The following is a 20,546-nucleotide window of genomic DNA, read 5'->3' as shown; positions in this document are numbered from 1 at the left end:
TGGGAGATGAGACCATGACGGTGGATTATCTGGCCAAATGGGAATGAGGAAAAGAAGGGGATATGTGCAATTGTGGAATTGATGTCAGAAAGGTGATTTGCATCAGACGAGGGCTGTGTCATTGATATGAGAAGTGGTTTGGGTTCAAAAGGATAAAGCCATCCGGGTTTGGTGTTTGAACAAGAAAGCAACTTAAAATTGATCACAGTTGTGGCTAATGATGTGAATAATTATTTAGTATTTCTTGTTGACATTTCATTATGAAGACAATTGGAGCCAAAAAGATAAATTATAGAATTAGAAAGTATATGCCAATCAATGTTCCCTCTAATTTTTTGTTTGTCTGGGCAGAAAGACAACCTGCCTGAGCACACTGAGTGTCAGTGTGAGCAACATCATCAATCATTGCTCACTATGGGCAGACACCAGTATCACACCTGCCATAAGCAGGTGCATGTCTACTACACATGAATGATTTAGTAATAATAAAATGTAATGATTAATATCTATGAATGGGCGGCCCGGCGGATGAGTGGTTCACGGGTTGTCCTCAGCTTAAAAAAAGGGATTTTATTTTGTGCGCTCCATATGATTTGCTGTGCGCAGAGAAGACGAGAGTAGTGCGCAATTGCGCACGCGCGCAGCTTAAAGGGAACATTGATGTCAATGAAAAAAATATGTATATTCCAGATTAAAAAAGGATGTCTACAAATATGAATATTATGTCAGTTATACTTGTAGGTCTGTTACTTTTCATGTATCATACATATAGTGTTTGTTGGGCTAGAGCTAAAACGGATCTTGTTTTGTTTTGCCAAATGCATTGCGGTTGGGAACAATAAAGATAAATGTTTAATGACCGTTCAGTGGTGTTTTCATTTTGATAGAGTCAGCGTCTGATTTGTCTATGGAGGACAAGTCTGAAATAGAAACAGCAAAATGGCAAAACATTGCTGAACCTTGGAAATTGTCTGGAAGTATAGTATGTAAAATTAATACAAGACAATACTCAGTGAGTGTTATTATTTCACCTCAAGCAATGATAAATTTTCACTTTCCGACTTTCAGTTTTCCTCTCCGCCTCCCTAAATGTCAATCCTCCCAGATCAGTGTGCCGTCGTTCCACCCGTGAACACTCAGACGGAATTGAGGGGAGCCAAGAGGAACCGGAACAATTTGGTCTGATAGCACACCCTCTGCTCAACATTGCTAAGCGACCACCGTGAACTCAATTTTCGAGTCTTGCCTCACCTAGAAGCCAGAACTTGGCTGTGTGTGCGTGTGCGGCCACAAGACTGACCCCCCCGACTAAATCATTCCAAAATCTGTCCAAGTGTTGCTCTGCTGAGGTTCAGTAAGCTCTTTAAGTGTACATATTGTGTGTAGACACACTTTGGTGTGAGTCAAAGTGTGTTTGTGACCGTGCGCATGCATGGTCATGCGGTTCTGCATGAGTGAGAGTTCTCTGGCCCGACCTACTAGCTCAGCTGTGGGCAGTCACATTCATATTAGGAATAAATTACAAATGATGGTGCTTGTCATTTTTGCTGCTGGTGGCGGTGTGGTTCATGTTTCTGCCACATAAGTTTAGATCCATTTTTTTTCACCTTCGTTGTGAGATGAAATACTGTATTTACAGTGCAAAACATTTTCAACCTCCAATCTGATGTTTTTCTGTGGCTTTCTTCTTGTTGATTGGCCTTGTAGTCACAAAAGTCTTTTTTTATAGGAAGGCCACATTTGCAGGATCAACAATCGGAAAAAATGCAAAAGTGGCGTATTGCTCTTATTTTATTTCCACTCACTTTGCTTTTTATTTTTCAATATTTACTTTTTGTTTTATCAACAAAAAAGCTTTTGGAACTTTCTTCTTCTTTGCCCTAGAGTCTTTTTTTTTTGCTGTGGCATTGCATCTCTTTTATTTTAAGAGAATTGGAATTAATTTGTGTTTTGCAAGGGGAATTAATTTGTCTTTTGTAAGGTGTCCTTGGCTATTGTCATGCGTATTCATTTTAACTTTCCACAACCTATTTTTGTAACAACTTCGCTTTATGAGCTGACTCATTTGTTACCTCCAGAGTAACTCGTCATCTCTCCTGCACTATTTACACCATTGTTATTTTATCTCATATAAATAACCTATCTATTCATCATAATTCATTCAAAATTTCCTTTCAAGCATGAGCTTTTCTCTCCTCCGGCCTTACATCACAGTCTGCTAGGCAAATTAAAGCAATGCAAGCCCTCTATTTAGCACTTGATCTTAGCTTTACTCCCACTGCTTTGGCGTCACTGGCAGGACTGAATATGGCATTCTAAGGAAGAAATGTTACTTAAATGGACTGGCTAATAAGTTACTCCAGAATGCCAGGAAACAGTTGGCACCTTCAATTCTGGCGCCATCCTTTCAGACCAGTGCTGGATGTAGGATGTAGTCCAAACACAGACACATGAAGGAGAACATTTTGATTTATATTATTTTGCCATTTAATGGTCAGATCAAACTGTGTTGACTACCAATTCCCCCCCCCAACCCAACCCTACACAAACAAATGAAAGAGCAATCTGCCTTTTAAGCAGAGAAACTAACTAAAAAGATGATATAAGGTCCTACCATCTTTAGATGTTCAGTATTAAAAAAGATGACTGCAAAATAAATTGTTAGTATTTGGAAAGATCATTATCTCGCTCAAAAAAAGAAAGTTTTTCTGCCAATAATTGCAGCTTGCTCGCCCAAGTTTAACAACTATGTATGTATAGTATTTTATGCATACATATCGTATATAAATGCGCGTCTGGTGCGCTTGTTAATGTGTTTTTTTTTGCTCTGCAATTTTTGAGGCGCACACATGCTACAACAAATAAGCAGCAATGCATAATGTGACATTTCGGTATTTGGAAAAACATGCAGAAACTAGAGTTGTGACCTTTGACTTATTTAATATATGTTTTTTTTCTCCACTCACACCCAGAAATGAGCCCACATCTCTATTAAACATGCTTTTGTCTACATTTCCAAGTTGAAAAGCAGCGATATTTGCAAATATGGTTTTAATTAGCCTTCTTCACTTCATAGGGCTCAAGTTTAGCATAAATTGCAATGTAATCGCGTTTCATCCCCCGAGGAGTACTAAGCAGGGTAAATTGGCAGCGGTGCCGGCACAATCTTTGTGGGTACATTCATGCGAGAGGAAACAGAGTTATTGTCATCTTTTTTTCATACAATCTGTGGTTGCCATGTAAACTGGTGTCAGGGATGACCTTCATGGGAAGTTTAAAGGGAGTCATCATGATGAGACGAGCACATTTTGAAAGTTGCTGTTATCATTTGTGAGAGTTGTACTTTCTGCTGTCACAAGAGATTATCATGCTTTTCTCATCCACTCGCAAAGGGACCGTTTGAATATTCAGTCATTCATTCCTTTTACGTTACGCTTATCCCCAAAGAAGAGTTGCGGCCCAAATTGTTAAGCACACTTTTCAATTTCCAATTGAAGTCATTATTTCCTTACATGTAAAAATCTAATTTTCTCACAAACGCTTTATAGTATGTTTGACCAGGTTTTGTTTCTCTTGTTGCGATTTCAATGTGCAGGTGGGTCCTTTTTTTGGTGGGGGAAATAGCAGGTTGTCAGTGTTGGCAGGCTGACAACCCCCAGTGAAATTTTAACAAAAGGATTTAGTTGAATAGAATACTTTCATTATGATTTTGGCCTGTTTTGACTCAATGTTGAAATCTTTTATTGGAGATGTCTTCTTGCCAAAATTACAAGTGGGTTACTAATATTTGTAGATGACAGCAAGCCTGCCAAAAGCACATTCTTTATTAAAAAGCATTATTTGTAATATCAAAAGGAAAAAAAAAGCCTATAGCCAAATGTACCCAATCCAAAGGTTTAATATTTACCTTCCAACTATTTTAATGCCCAATTTAGAGTTCGCAGATCGGAGATTTTACCCCCACTCAGATGCCTACACTGTAATTCCAAACATGCAGGTGTGTCTTGGCTCTCTGAATGTGTGAGGAATGTGGCCAATCACATGACAAAGATGCCATTGCTTATAGTCATTGTCTTCATAGTTTTAGTCAATAACCAACTCAAACGTGTTGCTGCATTTTGGACGTGTTCGTATTTGGCGGACAGCCTCTCCTTGCGGTGCGGCTGCCCGCTAGGCTGCTGCTCTCTGTGGCACTTAATGGTTGCTGAAATTGGAGGGAAAGGTCATTTTTACTACAGACTCGGTAGGAGAGTGCATACACACAGGTGTCTTTATGAAAAGACCCCTGTGTCAAAACTGGAGCTAGAAATCCATTTTAGGCTGGCGAGCTTTGAAGCCTTTACAACGAATTGGCCGCATCGCTCTCTTAACGTTGTTTTTCTTAATCTTTGTTGCTCATCTTTTGCCTGAAATGAATTTATCTTTTTTTTCTGGCCCTGCCCACATAGAAATGCTAATATGCGTGCCAGTACATGAGCGTGGCTGGACTTAACCATCACCTATGCGATAAGTTGTACTATACATGCACTCAGTGTGCTCTGAAATCAGTCATTGCATGCTTTTCCACAGTTACAGATCAGTTGAATCATCGACAATGCAGACGGTGCTTCTTTGTTGGGAGCGACACACACACAGACACACACAAAAGATATCATCACAACAAACTGGCTCGCCTGCGAAATCTTGGCAACAAATAATATTTGCCCAGATGTCACTTTGCAAACTTCTTAGCTTCATATCATGACCAGATGTCATCAATCCAAAGTGTGAAGAAGTTGTAATACCGACATTGAATGTGTAAATATATTCTTCTGTTTTTTAGTTTTTTTTCCTTTCTCCGCAAATACAGGCGGCATGAGGTTATAGTGTAAAACTCTATAATTCACACTTGTAATTAACACATGGTGACATTTACATAGCATTTCTGACCTTACATTACTATGTCTTACACTGTAATGTGTCAGTTGAAAGAACCTATATAAATCTTTCCCTCTGTTTTTCTTAAGTGATAATGCAAAACCTATGTAGTCTTCCTCGAGTTATGACCGAGTCCCATGCTGGCAACGTAACCTCAATTTCTAGAACGTAGTCAGGTCAAATGTCTTTGCAGTTGATTTGTACAACATGGTTTATTTCTGTTGAGCATGTTTGTATTATTTTCTGCATCCATTAAGTGTGAACAGACATGCAAGAGAGAAATAGTGAGTGTAAAGAGTGGTATGCTTCATGTGGTGCCTTAACTTGTTCCTTTCAAGATTGGTGGGCTGCTCTCTCAGCTTGGTAACATGTCAGCCCACATTAGGAGCACCAATGAGCAATGGTCTTAGCCAGGACCAGGTGGTGGCTACTTGTAACTTGTGAGTGTGTGTGTGTGCTGAGGGGATTCTCACTTAGTGTCTGCTTGGGGTAATGGCAGGAGATTGGGGGTGGTCTATTTGCCATCTGGAGCACCAGGACCATACCAGGTGAAGCGGAAACCTCAATGTGCTGTTTCTATCAGTCAACACATTGGCTTCTCTCCTGGAACACTTTTTGGAGACCAACCCAGGTCTGATTGCTTTGCCCAAGTGAGGTGCACACCAATTCAGTAGGTGTGAAATGAGCCATTACAAGGTGTTCTGTGGCCCTCCCCAATAAAGCTAAGTGACCCAAATTCAGAGATCTGTAGGCCAAGCACAATTTCTTCTTCAGAAAGACTCATGAGAATAGTGAATTGTTTTGTGGCCACCGGTGGATCTCAGGAAAGAGGTCTGGGCCTACACAAGGCTTTTGTACCTGGAATGAGATAGATGGATTCAAAGTTTGGTGTTTGGTGACCCCTGCTTGAGATGTTTGATTTGTTCCTTGCACAAGGTCTTACATATTACATACATTTGCTATAACAATCTATACAAATATTATTATTTCAAATGAACCTTAGTCTACAGTTAAGCAAGTGATTTGGTGGACCTCAAGTCAACCCAAAAAAATTATGACCCCTTGTTTAATTGGGTGATTGAATGAAACTGGGATGTTTTTAGCATATGAACTGTACAGTCTGTGGGGTACTTCAAAAGAGCACTGCAAATCATATAAATAATGCATAGGGTTCTGTTCAAGGCCATCTTCAAGTAAAGCTAATGATGCAATTAGAGAGCAAGGGTCCATTCAGTATGTAGGGTGAGTGGAAATACACATTGTAAATGTTTGTACCTAAATATATCTTTTCAGTAATGCTCATCTTGTGCTTTTTCACTTTTCTGTGTGGTGCAGCAGCCACTTAAATCCTAACAGTGTTTTTCTGAAGGGATCTCCTAGTCCACAAACTCTACGACCTCGCATTAACACAATCCTAGCCTAACCTCATGTCAGGAAATCTTTGAAGCAAATTTGTTGTCACCATGAATCATTTATATTAATTGGACTGACACACTGGGTTCAATTTGTTGTGGTATGCCAGGCATACGAATTAGTCCATTTTAAATTATTTGCCTATTCCGCAGGTGCACTCTAAATAGTAATCTTGAAGTGCTTTAAGGCTAGTTTATTTTTGGCCATGAAAAGGTAATTTAAGGGCCACCATCTGATGGCGCTAGACATCCCATCCATTTTGACTTGGTGGGGTGAATGAAGAAACAAGCTTTCTGCAGATTTTTGGCTATTTCCAGGTTTCTTCCTGCTGATTTGGGAGCATTTAAGCTTCTTTGTTAACTCATTGACAAAGAGGAATAGTGTGTGTACTCAACCACAGAACTCACCAACTTCTAGTGTTACAGCACCCATGTCTTAGAATAACGAAAGCATTTTATTCTTTATGTACAGTATGAATGAGCTACAAAGTTAGACAGAACACTCCTGTGGGCCGGATTGGACCCCCAAGCGGGCCGTTTATGGTCCGCGTGCCATATGTTTGTCACCCACCGTCTTTAAGGGGTCTTTAAAAAAATCATTTGTTACAGCATGTTTAGTGCTCAGAGCCCCGCCCTTGCAGCTCTCCTTTCCCTCTCCCCAATTGGCTGAAAGATCAGTTCAGTCAAAGTGTAGGCGGGGCTTGGTCACCTCACGCTTGCTCAACGCAGCGAGCGGGGCAAGACGGCAGTACGTCTTCAGTTTACCGAAGGGTAGCAGTCGTCTCTCGGTCAAATCTGACTTTCTCCACAACTCAACCACTCACTCATCACTGTGCCGCAGCTCCTCTAAACAAACACTTGCACAGAAAATCTGCTGTTTTGGGGGCGGGTCCATTATCAATCTCACTCGACTTCACCTGTCATTCTAAGGACTCGGCAAAAAAAAGCGCACCTGGAACGGAGCAAGTCCGGTTTGAGGAGCTACGAGGCGGACAAACAAGAGGCAAACGCGAAGATCGAGACGCCTGGAAGACAGGATGAATCTCAACAGTCATGCCATCTTCACCCTCTACGCCGTTTATGGCATTCTTCTAAAAGGTAAGCTTTTTTCTTTTGCTTGCCGATGTTTATTTAGGACGCGTGCAGGACCAAGTCAACGCGCTGTGTGTGTATGCGTGTGTGCTTATGTGCATCTATACATTTGGAAAGTGACGCGGGGGCTCCTAGGGGTCTTGTTTTCCATCTAGATGTAGTGCCAAGGAATTAGTAAGGTGTTTTATCAAGCACCTGCTCTTCCTCCTCAGCATCTTGCACCAGTGGTCATAAAAACACGATCGCGTTCCCGGCAAGAGAAAGCAGGGAGGCGGACACACCTCGACGTGATCCCCGTATCCCCCCCAACGCTCACTTCGTGGGTTTTTGGGAAAAATGCATTTTGCTGATGAGTCACTGTTGCAATGATAGTGATGCATTTTTAATCAGGGGATTTAGTTTTTTTGTTTGTTAGGCGTAAGAAGTCACATGGAGACTGATTGCAGAAACAGGTGCGCCACCCTAATGTACTGCGTGACGTGCATAAACATTTAAAGACAAAGGCGTTGGAGGTCAAGGTCACGTGGTTTTAAACACATCGAGTGGAATAGATGCATATTAAAGCTCTGCACTTGATGGTGTTTTTGAGGTTTTTTTTATATCCCATATTGCCAGCTAGATGATTGACTTGGCACCAGAGACACAAGTCTTATACTTAAAACTGAATACCAAGACTCACCTGTAAGAGGCAGCATGATGCTGCATGGCTTCTCTACACACAGCCAATACAAAAATGAAGAAATGGAAGAAGTTCTGACAGAAATTACATTGCATTTGCAAAACTTTGATGTATTTTTTGCAGTGAATGACCGCGCTCATTATACAAACATGATGGGTGTGGTTTGTGCATGTGAGACAGCTATTCACATTCTAGTTTATGTACAATGAGTTCTTTTTTTATATTGGTATTAGTGCGACCATGTCTTCATGTTGTGACAGAGAGGACAATTATTTTTAGTGCATAGAAAGTCATATTAAAATATGTGCTGGATCTTTGCTATTCACGGAATGAATTGTATCATTGCTTGATGGAAGTGTTTCCGCTTTGTGGTCATTATTAGCCATATTATCATTATTTTAGCATATTACTTTATTTGTTTGGTGATGTGTCTTGGGATTTTTCTTAATACATTTTGGTGCCCCGGCTTTTGTCAGTTGAATATTTCAACACTTGTTCTTGGCCATTAGTCTGGCAGGTCTTGATTATTTTATGAACCGTGTATGGCTCGCATGCCATAGGTTGCTAACAATACATGTAACATGTGTGTTTCATGAAATAACCTCCTCCAATTACCTAGGGTTGTTATTCTTTAGAATGTGTGCGCGGGCATTTTTTCATACTAGCCCATGTGGTTTTATATACGATGAGTATACGCATATGTGGATGCACTTGTGGATGCATCACATATCTCAGCAAGCCTGAAGAGTATAATACTAGACCATGTGATTTGAACTGTCATTTCCCAGTGCAGGGCCTATTATTGTGTAGGTCGCACGCAGCAGGCAGGTCAGCCTCCTCCTGAATGGAGTCGATATCACTGAAGTCGCATACAAACTCACTGTTCTTTACAACAGCTAGAATATATATATATATATATATATATATATATATATATATATATATATATATATATATATATATATATATATATATATATATATATATATATATATATATATATATATTATATTATATTATATATATATATATTATATTATATTATATATATATATATATATATATATTATATTATATATATATATATTATATATATATATATTATATATATATATTATATATATATAATATATATAATATACATATATATATAATATATATTATATATATTATATATATTATATATATTTTAAAGCTCGTCATTGTTGAAGCTTTTGTCCTGCATCTGCCTCTAAGCAAGAGAAAGCGCGTCATGCAAATAAGCCTGTTACACAAGAGGCCAGCTGAGCGGCTGGTGAGGTGGAAGGCAACAAAGGAAGAGAGGCTGTTATCTGAACAATATGGGAGTAGAACTGTGGAGGAGTTGTGTGTAATCTCCTGATGATAAGAGTGCAACTACTGCACTTTTTGCGTTGTTTTGGATTCTTAGTTTATCTCCTGTGCCGTCGCCGCACTCGTTGGCTCACTAGTCCGTCTGTTCCGAACTCTGATCCTGCTAGCCGCCATACGAGCTCCCGCTGAGGCATGTGTTTATCCCCTCAGTGAATCTAAGCTGCTGAAGGCTGACCCTCCATCCCTGTGCAGCTTCGTCCATTCCTCCCTTGTTCTCATCCGCCGGTCCTGGTGTTGGAGCTTTGTGGCGAGGCAGCGTGGGAAAGCTTTTGATAACAAGCGGCCTTGTGTGTATGTGTTTGTGTTTGCAGAGCCACTGATTACATGCGAGAAACAACTCTGTTTCTTCCTCATGTCCCACATTCTCCCTCCCACTTTCTGCATCCATTTTCCCCCCGCGTGCTCCGACAGATAGAGCGTACGAGTTTCTCCGTACCTTGTGCCGATGCCATAAAGCCTCAAAGCTCGGAATCCTCTGTGGAGCATCACCGGACCACTATGGCTCGCGAGTGCACGCACACAACCCGACATACATGCACAAGGATCCTCTGTGAATTCACTGCTGCTCTGCCAACGGATTTCCCCTGATCAAAGCCTGGCTTTTTGTTACTCCAGGTGTTAAAAAAAGTTGAAACAGAGAGGAGGAAGTGGCTGGAGGGGATTGTGGTAGGATTCTGAAGCTACAAGCACTTCTGGCACGGTTGAGGTACACTGGTGCAGAGCTCTTCCTGAAACATAACGGGCAATTTCATACTTATGATTCCTTCTTTCTAGTGACTTGATGAGTTCATCCGGGCAAAAGGACCAACAATCTAAATGAGAACAAGTCCTTTTAATGATGGTGTCACTGGGTCAATTACTTTCCTTCTTTGGCGTGGCAATGCATACCACTGCTCAGGCCCAGTACTCCCTTAACTTGGATCGCCAACAAATTCCCATACATCCTTTTCTGGGGACTTTATTTACAGTAAACTCAAATTTCTAGTCTATGTTACAGTCACACTTCTGGCCTGAATGCTGCATCTACTGAGTGTATTGCTTATCCATTCAACCTTTGTATTAGAAGACTAATGAGCCACAGTAGAATCCCTTAGCATCTGGATAAAGGTTGGCTATGTTCTCCTTGATGTTACAAGAAAAGAGGTATCTCTCTCAGTACTACCAATAACAGACTCACTTCAATTCACCTAGGTATGTATGTATATAAGCCCCTTTGTGGTGAAGTGGTTCACACGCCTCACTTTGGTGTGGGTAGGCGCAGGCTCAATTACCGCTGGTGGTGGTATGATTGAGGCTGCGGATGGTAGTTTGTCTCTCTGTGTGCCCTACGGCTGACTGGCGACCAGTCTAGGGTGTAGTCTGCCTTTCGCCCGAAGACAGCTGGGTTACGCTCCAGCAACCCCCTCAACCCTTTCGAAGATGAATGCATGAAATATATGTATATTTTTTGACATATTAGCCCAACATGCACTCAATTTTAGATTTTTTTTCTAAATGCTATGTTCAAAAGATGGGATTGTTCTGTTTTTCATTACATTTGTTCAGTTGTGATCCGTAAGTGTGTTCACTGAATACTGATGGATTTAGTACTCCTTGGCAAGTTTTCCCTAGAAATACAAAACGCAAGAGTAATTGGTGGTATGATGGCAATGATGCACTGTCATGGTTGGTTATGTTAATCACAGTACAATAGAAGCATGCATCATCATGTGTCAAGCATCCGTCATCAAACATTCAATTAGCTTGTCGGGCTTACATTCTACAGCATGCTACATTTTTCAGCAAATCATTAATGTCTGATGAATTGTGTATTACCAAATCGTACTGATGAGACATTGCTTATTGTCTGTACAGATTTTTCCCGGGCTGAAAATACAGTACATGTAATTCAGATTGAAATTCACTTGGGGGAAGGAAGAAAAAAAAAACATCTTTGTCTTCATTCCTATTTTGGCAGTGCAACTCTGCTCCATATTTTTTAGTTAACGCGAGTGAACAAGATAATGAGGCACTGAGTTTTGAGCCCTGCTTGTTTATGTTCGGATAAACAATCCTGCATTGGAATTCAATTCTTGGAAAAATATATTGTAAATAGGAACCCCAGTCTAAGGTCCATACCCTACCAAAAGCTTTGCTCTAACATGACATATAACTCAAAAGAAATTATGTTTGTGTGATGTCCCTATTAGGATTGAGTTCTGGAAGATTAACATGTTGCTAATCTCACACGCCAGTCTTCTGTTAAGAAAAAAAAAAAGATTAGGGACAATTAAAAAGAGTCCTAGCACTCCCATGCGGATTAAGTATATCTTATTCCCCTCCCACACTCACAACTCTCTTGCAAATGAGCAAACAAATCAAGTGGTTTGATGTAGCGTGCAACTGAACTTAATGTGCTCTCCAGGTTCATGTAACACGCTCCTTCTTAACAAGCCTTATTCTTGATAATGTTCTTTTCATGTTATGTGCCCTTTCATCTGACAGGTCCTTTTCATACAAATCCCTGTGGGGCACAGTCGAGAGACTTGCTCGTACGTGTCACAATAATCATTTTCTTGAGCCACGATAAAGATATGGTCACAACTTGGCTCTCTCCCTCTGTTTCCCGCCCAAAGCCAATATTGTTTGGGGACTCTGTGTCTGCTCCTGACAGAAATGAATTCCGCCAAAGCGAAGATAGCCTATATTGCGGTGCAGAGTATGAGCCTTATGCTGTTTGCTGCATGCCACAATACGCACATAATGCACCTGCACATTTATGCCCCTGCTGGTTGTAGACACAGCAGCGAGATGAACGGTAGACAAATTCACTCTTGTTTGGAATTACAATTTCTCAAGTTATGGAGTGTGCTACCGCTGTTCTGTCCAAAGAGTTTACACACCAGCCAATTCACGAATGCTGACGGGAGAGAAAATGGAAAGATAGAGGTTTTTCTTCCACTAAATTTGAAAGTGTCCTATGAATACAGACATAGCATTTCTTGCATCTCCACACTCTAGGGCACAGGTGTCAAAGTGGCGGCCCGGGGGGCAAATCTGGCCCGCCGCCTCATTTTGTGCGGCCCGAGTAAGTAAATCATGAGTGCGGTTTTCCACTTTGATATTGGATATAATTAAAAAAAAAATGTTTCCATTTGAAATGAAAAACAAATTATCATTATTAGATGTTTTCCCTTACTAAGAAAAAAAGTTCAAATAAACAGTTTTATATCTATAAAAAACTGAATATTTAGGGATTTTGATCCAGTTCTTATAATCCAATTAAAAAAAAAAATTCTAAATATTGCTCTAGGGCTTTATTGTCTAAAGTGTTGAAGAGAGCATTCATTTAATGTCTAAACAGGAAATGAAGCCAAATCCACACATAATCCACGATTCCCAGCCCTCTCCTACACTTATGAAGCCAATATTCATCTTTACTAACCACAGCTCTAATTCGACTAAGTAATCCCTGAAATGAGACGCATTCATCTATGCAGTGAACCTGTGGTGTGAGAGGTCGTACATACTATGTCTTTTATACTCTATATACTTAAAAAAAATCTTCTAATTAGAGCTACATTGGGGGTCTTTGCATGCCATTCCATATGGTCCCCCTGGTCAAGTATCATAGCCATTTTAATATACTTCAACATAGGGATTTTAGGCTTAATTGCTGGCATATTGGAATGGAGTTATGGCATTACACTAATTGAAAAGTGGTATTTATTGCACTTGCACACATCACTATCTACATTGGTTTCAGCAATGAGTAAGAAGCCTGGAAGTAAAGAAAGCTAATTGAAATATAATTCCCCGAAGACAGATGTTCATATTAATTGTCTTTGTGTGCATGTGTTTCCCGGTCTATGTGTGTAGTTAAGAGGGTGTGGCATTTTTTGTAGCCCGAAGTAAGTTGCTAGTCACTTGTCTAATCAACAGCTGGAGCCCCGTGCAATTCCCTTCCTCCTTTCCACCCACATATTAATTCAACCTTCGAAAGCTATTAGGCTCTGTTTTGCATGTAATACAATTTCTGTGAACACATTCATGCAATAATCTATGACATTTGCAGTTATGATAAGCTAAAATCAAATTCAACCAATCTTTCCATGTTCTGTTTGGTTCATCGTTAATTCCAATGGTTCTGTGGCTCAGGCTACTCAATGGGAAATTGACAAACAATGACATTTTCAATGGGTGAAATTCAAAGCCCGTTTTCTGTCTATTTGAAAGTTAGAGACTGCAATTGAGGGAGCACTTTTGAAAGGCACAGGTATTCTTTCCTGTGAAGAAATTGTAACCCAGCGCCCCCATTACTGCAGTTCGCTAAAAATTGATTCTGTGAATTCTATCCCATCTCTTGTTGAATGAATAGTTTCTTGATTAATTGTATCTTCAAGTAAATGATACGCAATGACGTGAACTACTTGGCTGCAACCTGCAAAGGAGCTCTTTATTCCATTAGTTCAATTAGTTTACAGTATTAAGAAGATTACCATGACAGTAGTAATGATAAATTGAGCTTTATAGTACATGCACTGAACAGAGAGCTGGCACCGAAACAACCATTTAGAACACTCAGCAAGGATGAGGAATGGGCAAGTGCCTTTGGTGATGTCTTAAAGCAACTGTGAAAGGACAACATAACCTCTTCTAATATATCTAGTAGTTCTGACTTCTAACCATTTCCAGATCTGGTATATTTTTAGCAGATCTTTCTTTCATTGTTTTTGGACTAATGCATTATGTCTATGGGAGACCCTTATTTCCAAGACTCCCACTTTTTTCGCTAAAAAAAGAAACAAAAAATAGATCTGAAAGCATATACAACTTGGAATCTGGGTGCGCTCCTTGTCAAACTTGCTTTCAACCTTTTGTACAGGCAAGTGATAACGAATTCAAGTGATAACATCTTTGAACAGTTGGGAAAACATACAAACTGCTACCATTTGATTCTGGTAAGCAACAACATTCATAATGTGCTTAGGGGCACTTGCAGTACACTATCTGAATGTGTGTCCAAATTTCATCACTTCTGCACCATCTGTCTTTTTTGCTACATTGCAAATCCACTGCCGGCTCCTCAACATTATTCCTCCCCATTCCAAATGGTGCACACCCCTGTGCTTCTTTCTATTATCTCGTTCAGTGGAACAGTGACTTTGTGCCAATGACTTTTTTTGGGGGAAATCCTGTGGCTTGTTTTGCATTCGGCACTGGAGTCCCACAAATATGTTTTATGCACGCCAGAATGCTTTGTATTTTGTAACATAAATCATAGCAAGCCCCATTTTTTCTAGTGCTTGCTATTGCGTGGAATATGTTTGAGCGGACCATTTTATGTAAAGACCTGGGAAGACGCAAATACATTGCGAACAAAGATCACGATTTCACCAAGACATAAATAAATAAATAAATAAACGCACGCGCAAAAATAGCATGACATCTTTATTCTGTTTCAGTTTTCTTCCCTGATTAAAGTCTCAAGAGTTTGATCTCTTTTCAAATATACACACCTACTGTGTTTATACAGTTCTATAGCTTCCTCTTGGTTCAGTTTCCTCCTTCTTTGAACATTCATAATATTCACGGCATTTGTTTGCACGCTGCTTCAACACAGCGAGTGCCACGTACTACTACTTGAGTCTCACCAGGGTTCAGCTCAGTAGTTTTATAGCTAACTTATCCCCACTTCTAATCAAACTGCTTCCCCAACCCTAAATCTCCTGCTGTGGAAACAAATAAGCTATTATGGGTGTAAATGGGCTCCAATTACCACTAATTTCAATGCGTATCTTAAAGATATTTGCTTTTCTTTCCCACTTGGCTTCAGTTGAGTAGCAGAAGAATTGTGAAATGGATCATAACCAGACACACTTGTTAAAGATAGAACATAAGCATTTTTATTAGAAAATCTGTGGGGGTTTCTGTTCCTCCTCAACTCGATTTTTAAGGACAAGATTCTCAGTATCCTTTATCTTAGTTATTTGCGTTTCTTACTTTGAACTCTATACTCAAGACTCACTCCTATTCTCCACAAACAATTGTGTTCCTGCCTTAAATTCCTTATATTTCTATGTATGTAACTTCAATTCAATCGTGCACTAGTTACTTTTTGTTGAATGATGGTTTTGATGTTTGTTTGAGTTTCTACTGAGACATTTTGGTTTCGCAAATACATGCAGCTCTATAATTTATACAGCCAAACATGCCTATAGACTAGGTGGATTCAGTTCAAATGCACAAGATAATGCTAATCTGTGCTAATCCTCTGTGAAGGACTCTCACAGAAAAATATCGCACCACTTTCTAGTTGCGATGGCTCACGGAGGAGAAAGGCAAGAGAAATGTTATTAATGGAGAAGTATTTAAGGCAAATTGCAGTATTTTTCACACAACAAGAATGTGTAAACTCAAAACATAGAAAAACCTCTCTGGGATTAAGCAATGATCCTAAATCCTTCTCGTAAACACCGGTCATCCTAATCCTGATTTTATTTTAAGTGTAACTAGACATTTGGACTCCTCCAGATTGTCTATAATTCTAGATTCTAACTTTATCCAGCGTGGGCTATTTTTAAAAAGGTTGGCTAAGGAGATAACCTACCCAATGCCTAATCCTGTCACCTCCTTTGACCTCCAAAGGCATTCGGATTTTGGTACAGAAGATACTCAACTTGCATAGGCCCGCAGATTTCATTTGTAGTATGTCACTATGAACGAAGTTTGGAAATATTACTACTGTTGGAAATGTAATGATTATAATCCCTTGCAATACTGAGGCAAGTGCTCCCCATCATATTGCACAAGATAGCATGTAATAAATTGAAGATGTATGACAAAAGTTGGAAATGTGCTGTCAGCAGGATTCACATCCTGTACATCCATACACATTCAACTTCAGCGATTTATTTAATGAGGTTTCACTCTGACTGAGTTTGTTCCTTATATAAATTGTAAGATAGTATTTCTTGTAACAGCATCATTTTCCCATCGTGATTTTTTTTTAACTTGACAAGAAGTGATAAAAAATCATCTTGGAGAAGCACGTTATGCTCATTGGAAAATTGTTGGTTTCAACAGCATCAATGTTTTTGTCAAATAATCTGCAATATGCAACTTTTGAAAAAGAACAGCCATTAAGAAACACAAAAAAGCATGACTGTCTGTGTGTGAGAAGGATAAAACTGTATATCAAAATTGTACCTTTTTCTTACACATTTCCAATCTTCAAATGGCTCTGAAATGTATCCTTTGCTGTAAATGGGTGTTCGCTGAAAGAAAGAAAAAAGCTTTCGATGGATAACAATAGGGTAAAGGCGACTCATCAAGTAGAAGGCGCTGTGATGCATCAGGGACGCTGATGGAGTTTCTTGTGATGTCTTGCAAGTCTAAGTTGTTTCCTGCGGCTTGTGTGGGATCTTTCTAGACATCGACCTGGCTGCAGCCAAACCAGAGCTTTCCTGTGATGAGATGTGATGAGACAGCGATGGGGTTAACGGCAAACATTGCATGTTGGAGTGTCATCAAGGTGTGGAGGGATGAGATATTTGAAGAGTTGTTAGGGGGTAACAGGAGGGATCCAGGCAGAAGAGGATTTAAAGGAGTTCACATCTGCTCCTTCACGACAGGGTATGAATTGGGAATCGGGACAGATGACCCTATCGGGTTTTGGGGAAGAAAAACAGCAGTAGTAGAGTGTTTTATAATGGCACAGAAGAAAGGAGCGGAGAAAAAAACAACAGTCAAGCATGAGATATTCAGTAAATGAGCCTTGACATTGCTTCAACAATACAAACGTGCACACCCAATCTCTGAAATCTGAATAATTTATTCAAGCAGTTGGAGTAATTTATTATGCATGGAGATATGATCATAAATAGAGCAATGTTGAAGAATTGGCACTTTAAACATTTTATTTGAGGAGTAAATAGAACAGGTTAGAAAACTAACAGCAGGCACTGATTTTTTTTTTATTGTTGGTTTTTGGACTGTTTGTCTGCAAATGAAGGCTTCTACATATATAGACTAGTTTTTATTTTGACTTTTCACTTATTCACAGCATCTTTGTCTTTCGGTCAGTCCATGTCCTCCCACGGTCTGTCTTGAATTTCTGCCTTAGACCTTTCCACCTCACCCTGGGGATTTTATCTTGGAGGGGTGCTCTCTTTATGAGAATCCTCCAATTGGCAGACAAGCACCCTTGTCAGACAGCATTCATTGCACTGGCATGGATATGAGCGGTGTTTTAACAAGCACTTTCGAGTAAGGCAGAAAGTGCATACCAATGGAAAAGCAGATCTTGCGACTAATTTAAACGGGCACTAAAGTTTAAAGCACCTTTTGTCGTAATCCTTGCAGCCGTTCATCAAGTTTTTGAATAGTTATTTGTACTGTCTTGTATGAAAAAGTTAAACACTGCAATTTTGTCGTCAATTTAGAAGTTGCTCGTCTTACAGTTGCTGTATAAATTCACAGAGACGACACAGCACTTATTAATCAGTTTGAGAATGTGTGCTCTATTGGGTTTTAATCAGTCACACAGAACAATTGTCACACATGACTTGTCTTAAAATACTTAGGAGATGCACGCATGCCTTCTCTTTACACATCGGCGCCCGTGCTGATAATTGTGACCCAGGTAGCCTTGAAAATTAAATTTAATTATTGATGGCACATTTACGTGATTCTCGTCTCAGAAGCCACTTTACAGCTTTCAGAGTAAGTTTCTAAAAACATAGGCAATGGTGGGCCAGAATATCTCACAACATAAATACATCATTTTGTTGTAATTCTGTTCCGATCCAAATATATGAATAGTGCATTGAGAAAAGTAGCTTCTTCTTTTCCTGTCAGTTATGGCAGACCAACTAAGTGGCTTAAAAAATAGCCAATGTCATGCTGAGTGAGTGTTGGACATCCACTGTTCAATGAGCTGAGCCCCCAGCATACAGACTCTGAAAATATATAAAGTGCGTGCTTTATAAACCATGTCCCATAATTTCTTCTTTATAGAATGACACATACCACATTTCCATCAGAATACACCCAGACCTTTTGAAGGACCTCACCAGCAATGTTCTTGCACATTGACTATATAGTTTGTCTCCTGCTCTACGTTCAGACTAATGTTTATAGTGTCTGACTGACTTAATATTCTCATGACACATATGATACAGTATTCCAAAAATTTGAATATTACTTCTGTCCCTTTCTAGTCTTATTACTTGTTCATTCAGTATGAACACGATGTCTTTAATTTAACAACATAATACTGAGTGTGACATTGTGTGCTTAATTATGTTCCATCCCGCATGTCACAGAGATACATTTTAACATAATGGCTTCTTAAACCATTGCAGCATAGATTGATGCTGACTTTGCTAGTGACTTTGCCCCGTTCCTTTTTTCTGATGTCCAAAATAGGTATCATGACTTGTTTGCAGTGTTCCATTAGTCGCATCATACAAAGGGCTAATTGGGTCTCGTGCTTCCATTAGCTGTCTGCCCACATCTGCTTTGGTGGGAGCCAAACTCAATGCATGACCTGACTTACTGTCAACACTTACACTTACAAATGCTGCTTTGTGCATAACGACCAAGACTACATAATTAACAACAATAACATCAAAATGCAATGTCAGGTCACATTACTCAAGATTTGGATGCTTTCACACTGACTCTAGTACTATTTACTTTCTGGTTCCTGTTCTCGCTTGGCGTTTTTCTTTGGGTGAGTTAAAAACATAGTAGTCAACTCTGTTGCGGACGAAGTCAACTGTAGACTTTCAATCCTTTTGCGAATGGTTAAATTGTGATGAGCAAGAATCTAGACCTGGATCTGTTTCGACAGACCAATGGGTCAATCAGGGAAGACACTCAACGGCACAAGGTGCAGTAATTAAATGCAGTATGCAGACAAAACCTGTGACTTTTCAAACTTGTGCCGTCTAATAGGAATAGAGAAGCATGCTGTGTTGTATGTTGTTGGTAAGCATCACTTCATTTTTTTGTCTTTAACACTGTGAAAATGTGAATTCATCAACAGATATGGTTCAGATGAAGTGAGAACACACTGTGATTGAAATGGTATAAATGATGGAAGTGTAAAAGTACCCTAACACAAAGATGAATTCGGAAACTGAGAGTCAAACTGCTCTTCCTCCACCGTTTTGTAACGTGAGAAGGAATCTGGCTGTTCCCACAGTCTTGGCAAACTCCGTCTTCCCAAATCCCTCTCTCACTAACTCTGTTGTCCTGCCAACCGTGAGTGAATGCGCACAAGTGTATTATGGGCTGGTCATGCATGAGTAACAAGAGGCCTCTCTGAACTGCTGTGTGTGTTTTCCACCTCTACATTTTACTTGTGTTGAAACGTCGTGATTATGCAGTGGCCCAAAGTGGCCCTCGCACCGCAATTACCGCACGTGCAGACTCACACCAACGTGATGGTGAACATGCAAAAATGTGCACTTCAGCATTCATTACACATGAGGATCTTGCTTTGCGGTTGACAGTAATGAATCCCCCACCTCTTCCGGCGGGACCTTCTCCGTCACCTTCCACATTTCTGTGTATCCACAAAAATGCCATCTGTTGCAGTGAGGCATTAAATGTAAAACGCATTTTTAAGCAGGAACATGTTGTGGTGTGCTTATTCGCTGTGGACAGGCCAAGACAAACCTGTCGCCGTTGGTGTAAAGCAAAGTGTGACAATATTTTGCGTGCCAGTAAGATATCATTTTATGCCTTACCAGGCAGCTGTCTAGATGCAGTGTTGTGTGGATTATGATGATGCAGTTAGTCCAATATGTGTTGATCTAACAAAGCGGCGAACGAAAAGCCTCCGGTCCAGTGTGCCTTGGCAAAGCTTCGAAAAACCTTCAGTGTTTGATTTAAAGAAAAAAAAGTATTTCTTTCTTTTATAGACAGAAGGATGAAACCGCTTTTACTTTAACCTCAATATATTAAACAATACAACTTTGTAATACAAACAGTCGTGTTGTTGCCAAAACAGATTTTTGAACAAATCTGATGCGTACTATTGTTAGGATTTTATTTTTTATTTGTTT

General features: G+C 39.8%; 1 protein-coding gene across 9 annotated transcripts in view; it reads left to right on the top strand.

The window, feature by feature from the left end:
* Positions 1-7,049: 7,049 nt before the first annotated feature.
* LOC144067708 (cell adhesion molecule 2-like) overlaps positions 7,050-20,546 on the top strand; it is a 126,714-nt gene continuing 113,217 nt past the window's right edge. For 4 of the 9 annotated variants that reach the window (XM_077591554.1, XM_077591562.1, XM_077591558.1 and 1 more), the window contains exon 1: positions 7,050-7,427. In XM_077591554.1, the coding sequence (XP_077447680.1) occupies positions 7,367-7,427 (61 nt within the window). In that variant the 5' untranslated portion in view covers positions 7,050-7,366. The remainder of the gene's footprint in view (positions 7,428-20,546) is intronic. The other 5 variants (XM_077591555.1, XM_077591553.1, XM_077591559.1 and 2 more) reach the window with 2 other exon arrangements.

This window comes from Stigmatopora argus, chromosome 22, assembly GCF_051989625.1.
Source record: "Stigmatopora argus isolate UIUO_Sarg chromosome 22, RoL_Sarg_1.0, whole genome shotgun sequence".
Taxonomy (NCBI): domain Eukaryota; kingdom Metazoa; phylum Chordata; class Actinopteri; order Syngnathiformes; family Syngnathidae; genus Stigmatopora; species Stigmatopora argus.
This window is presented reverse-complemented; position numbering and strand designations above follow the sequence as displayed.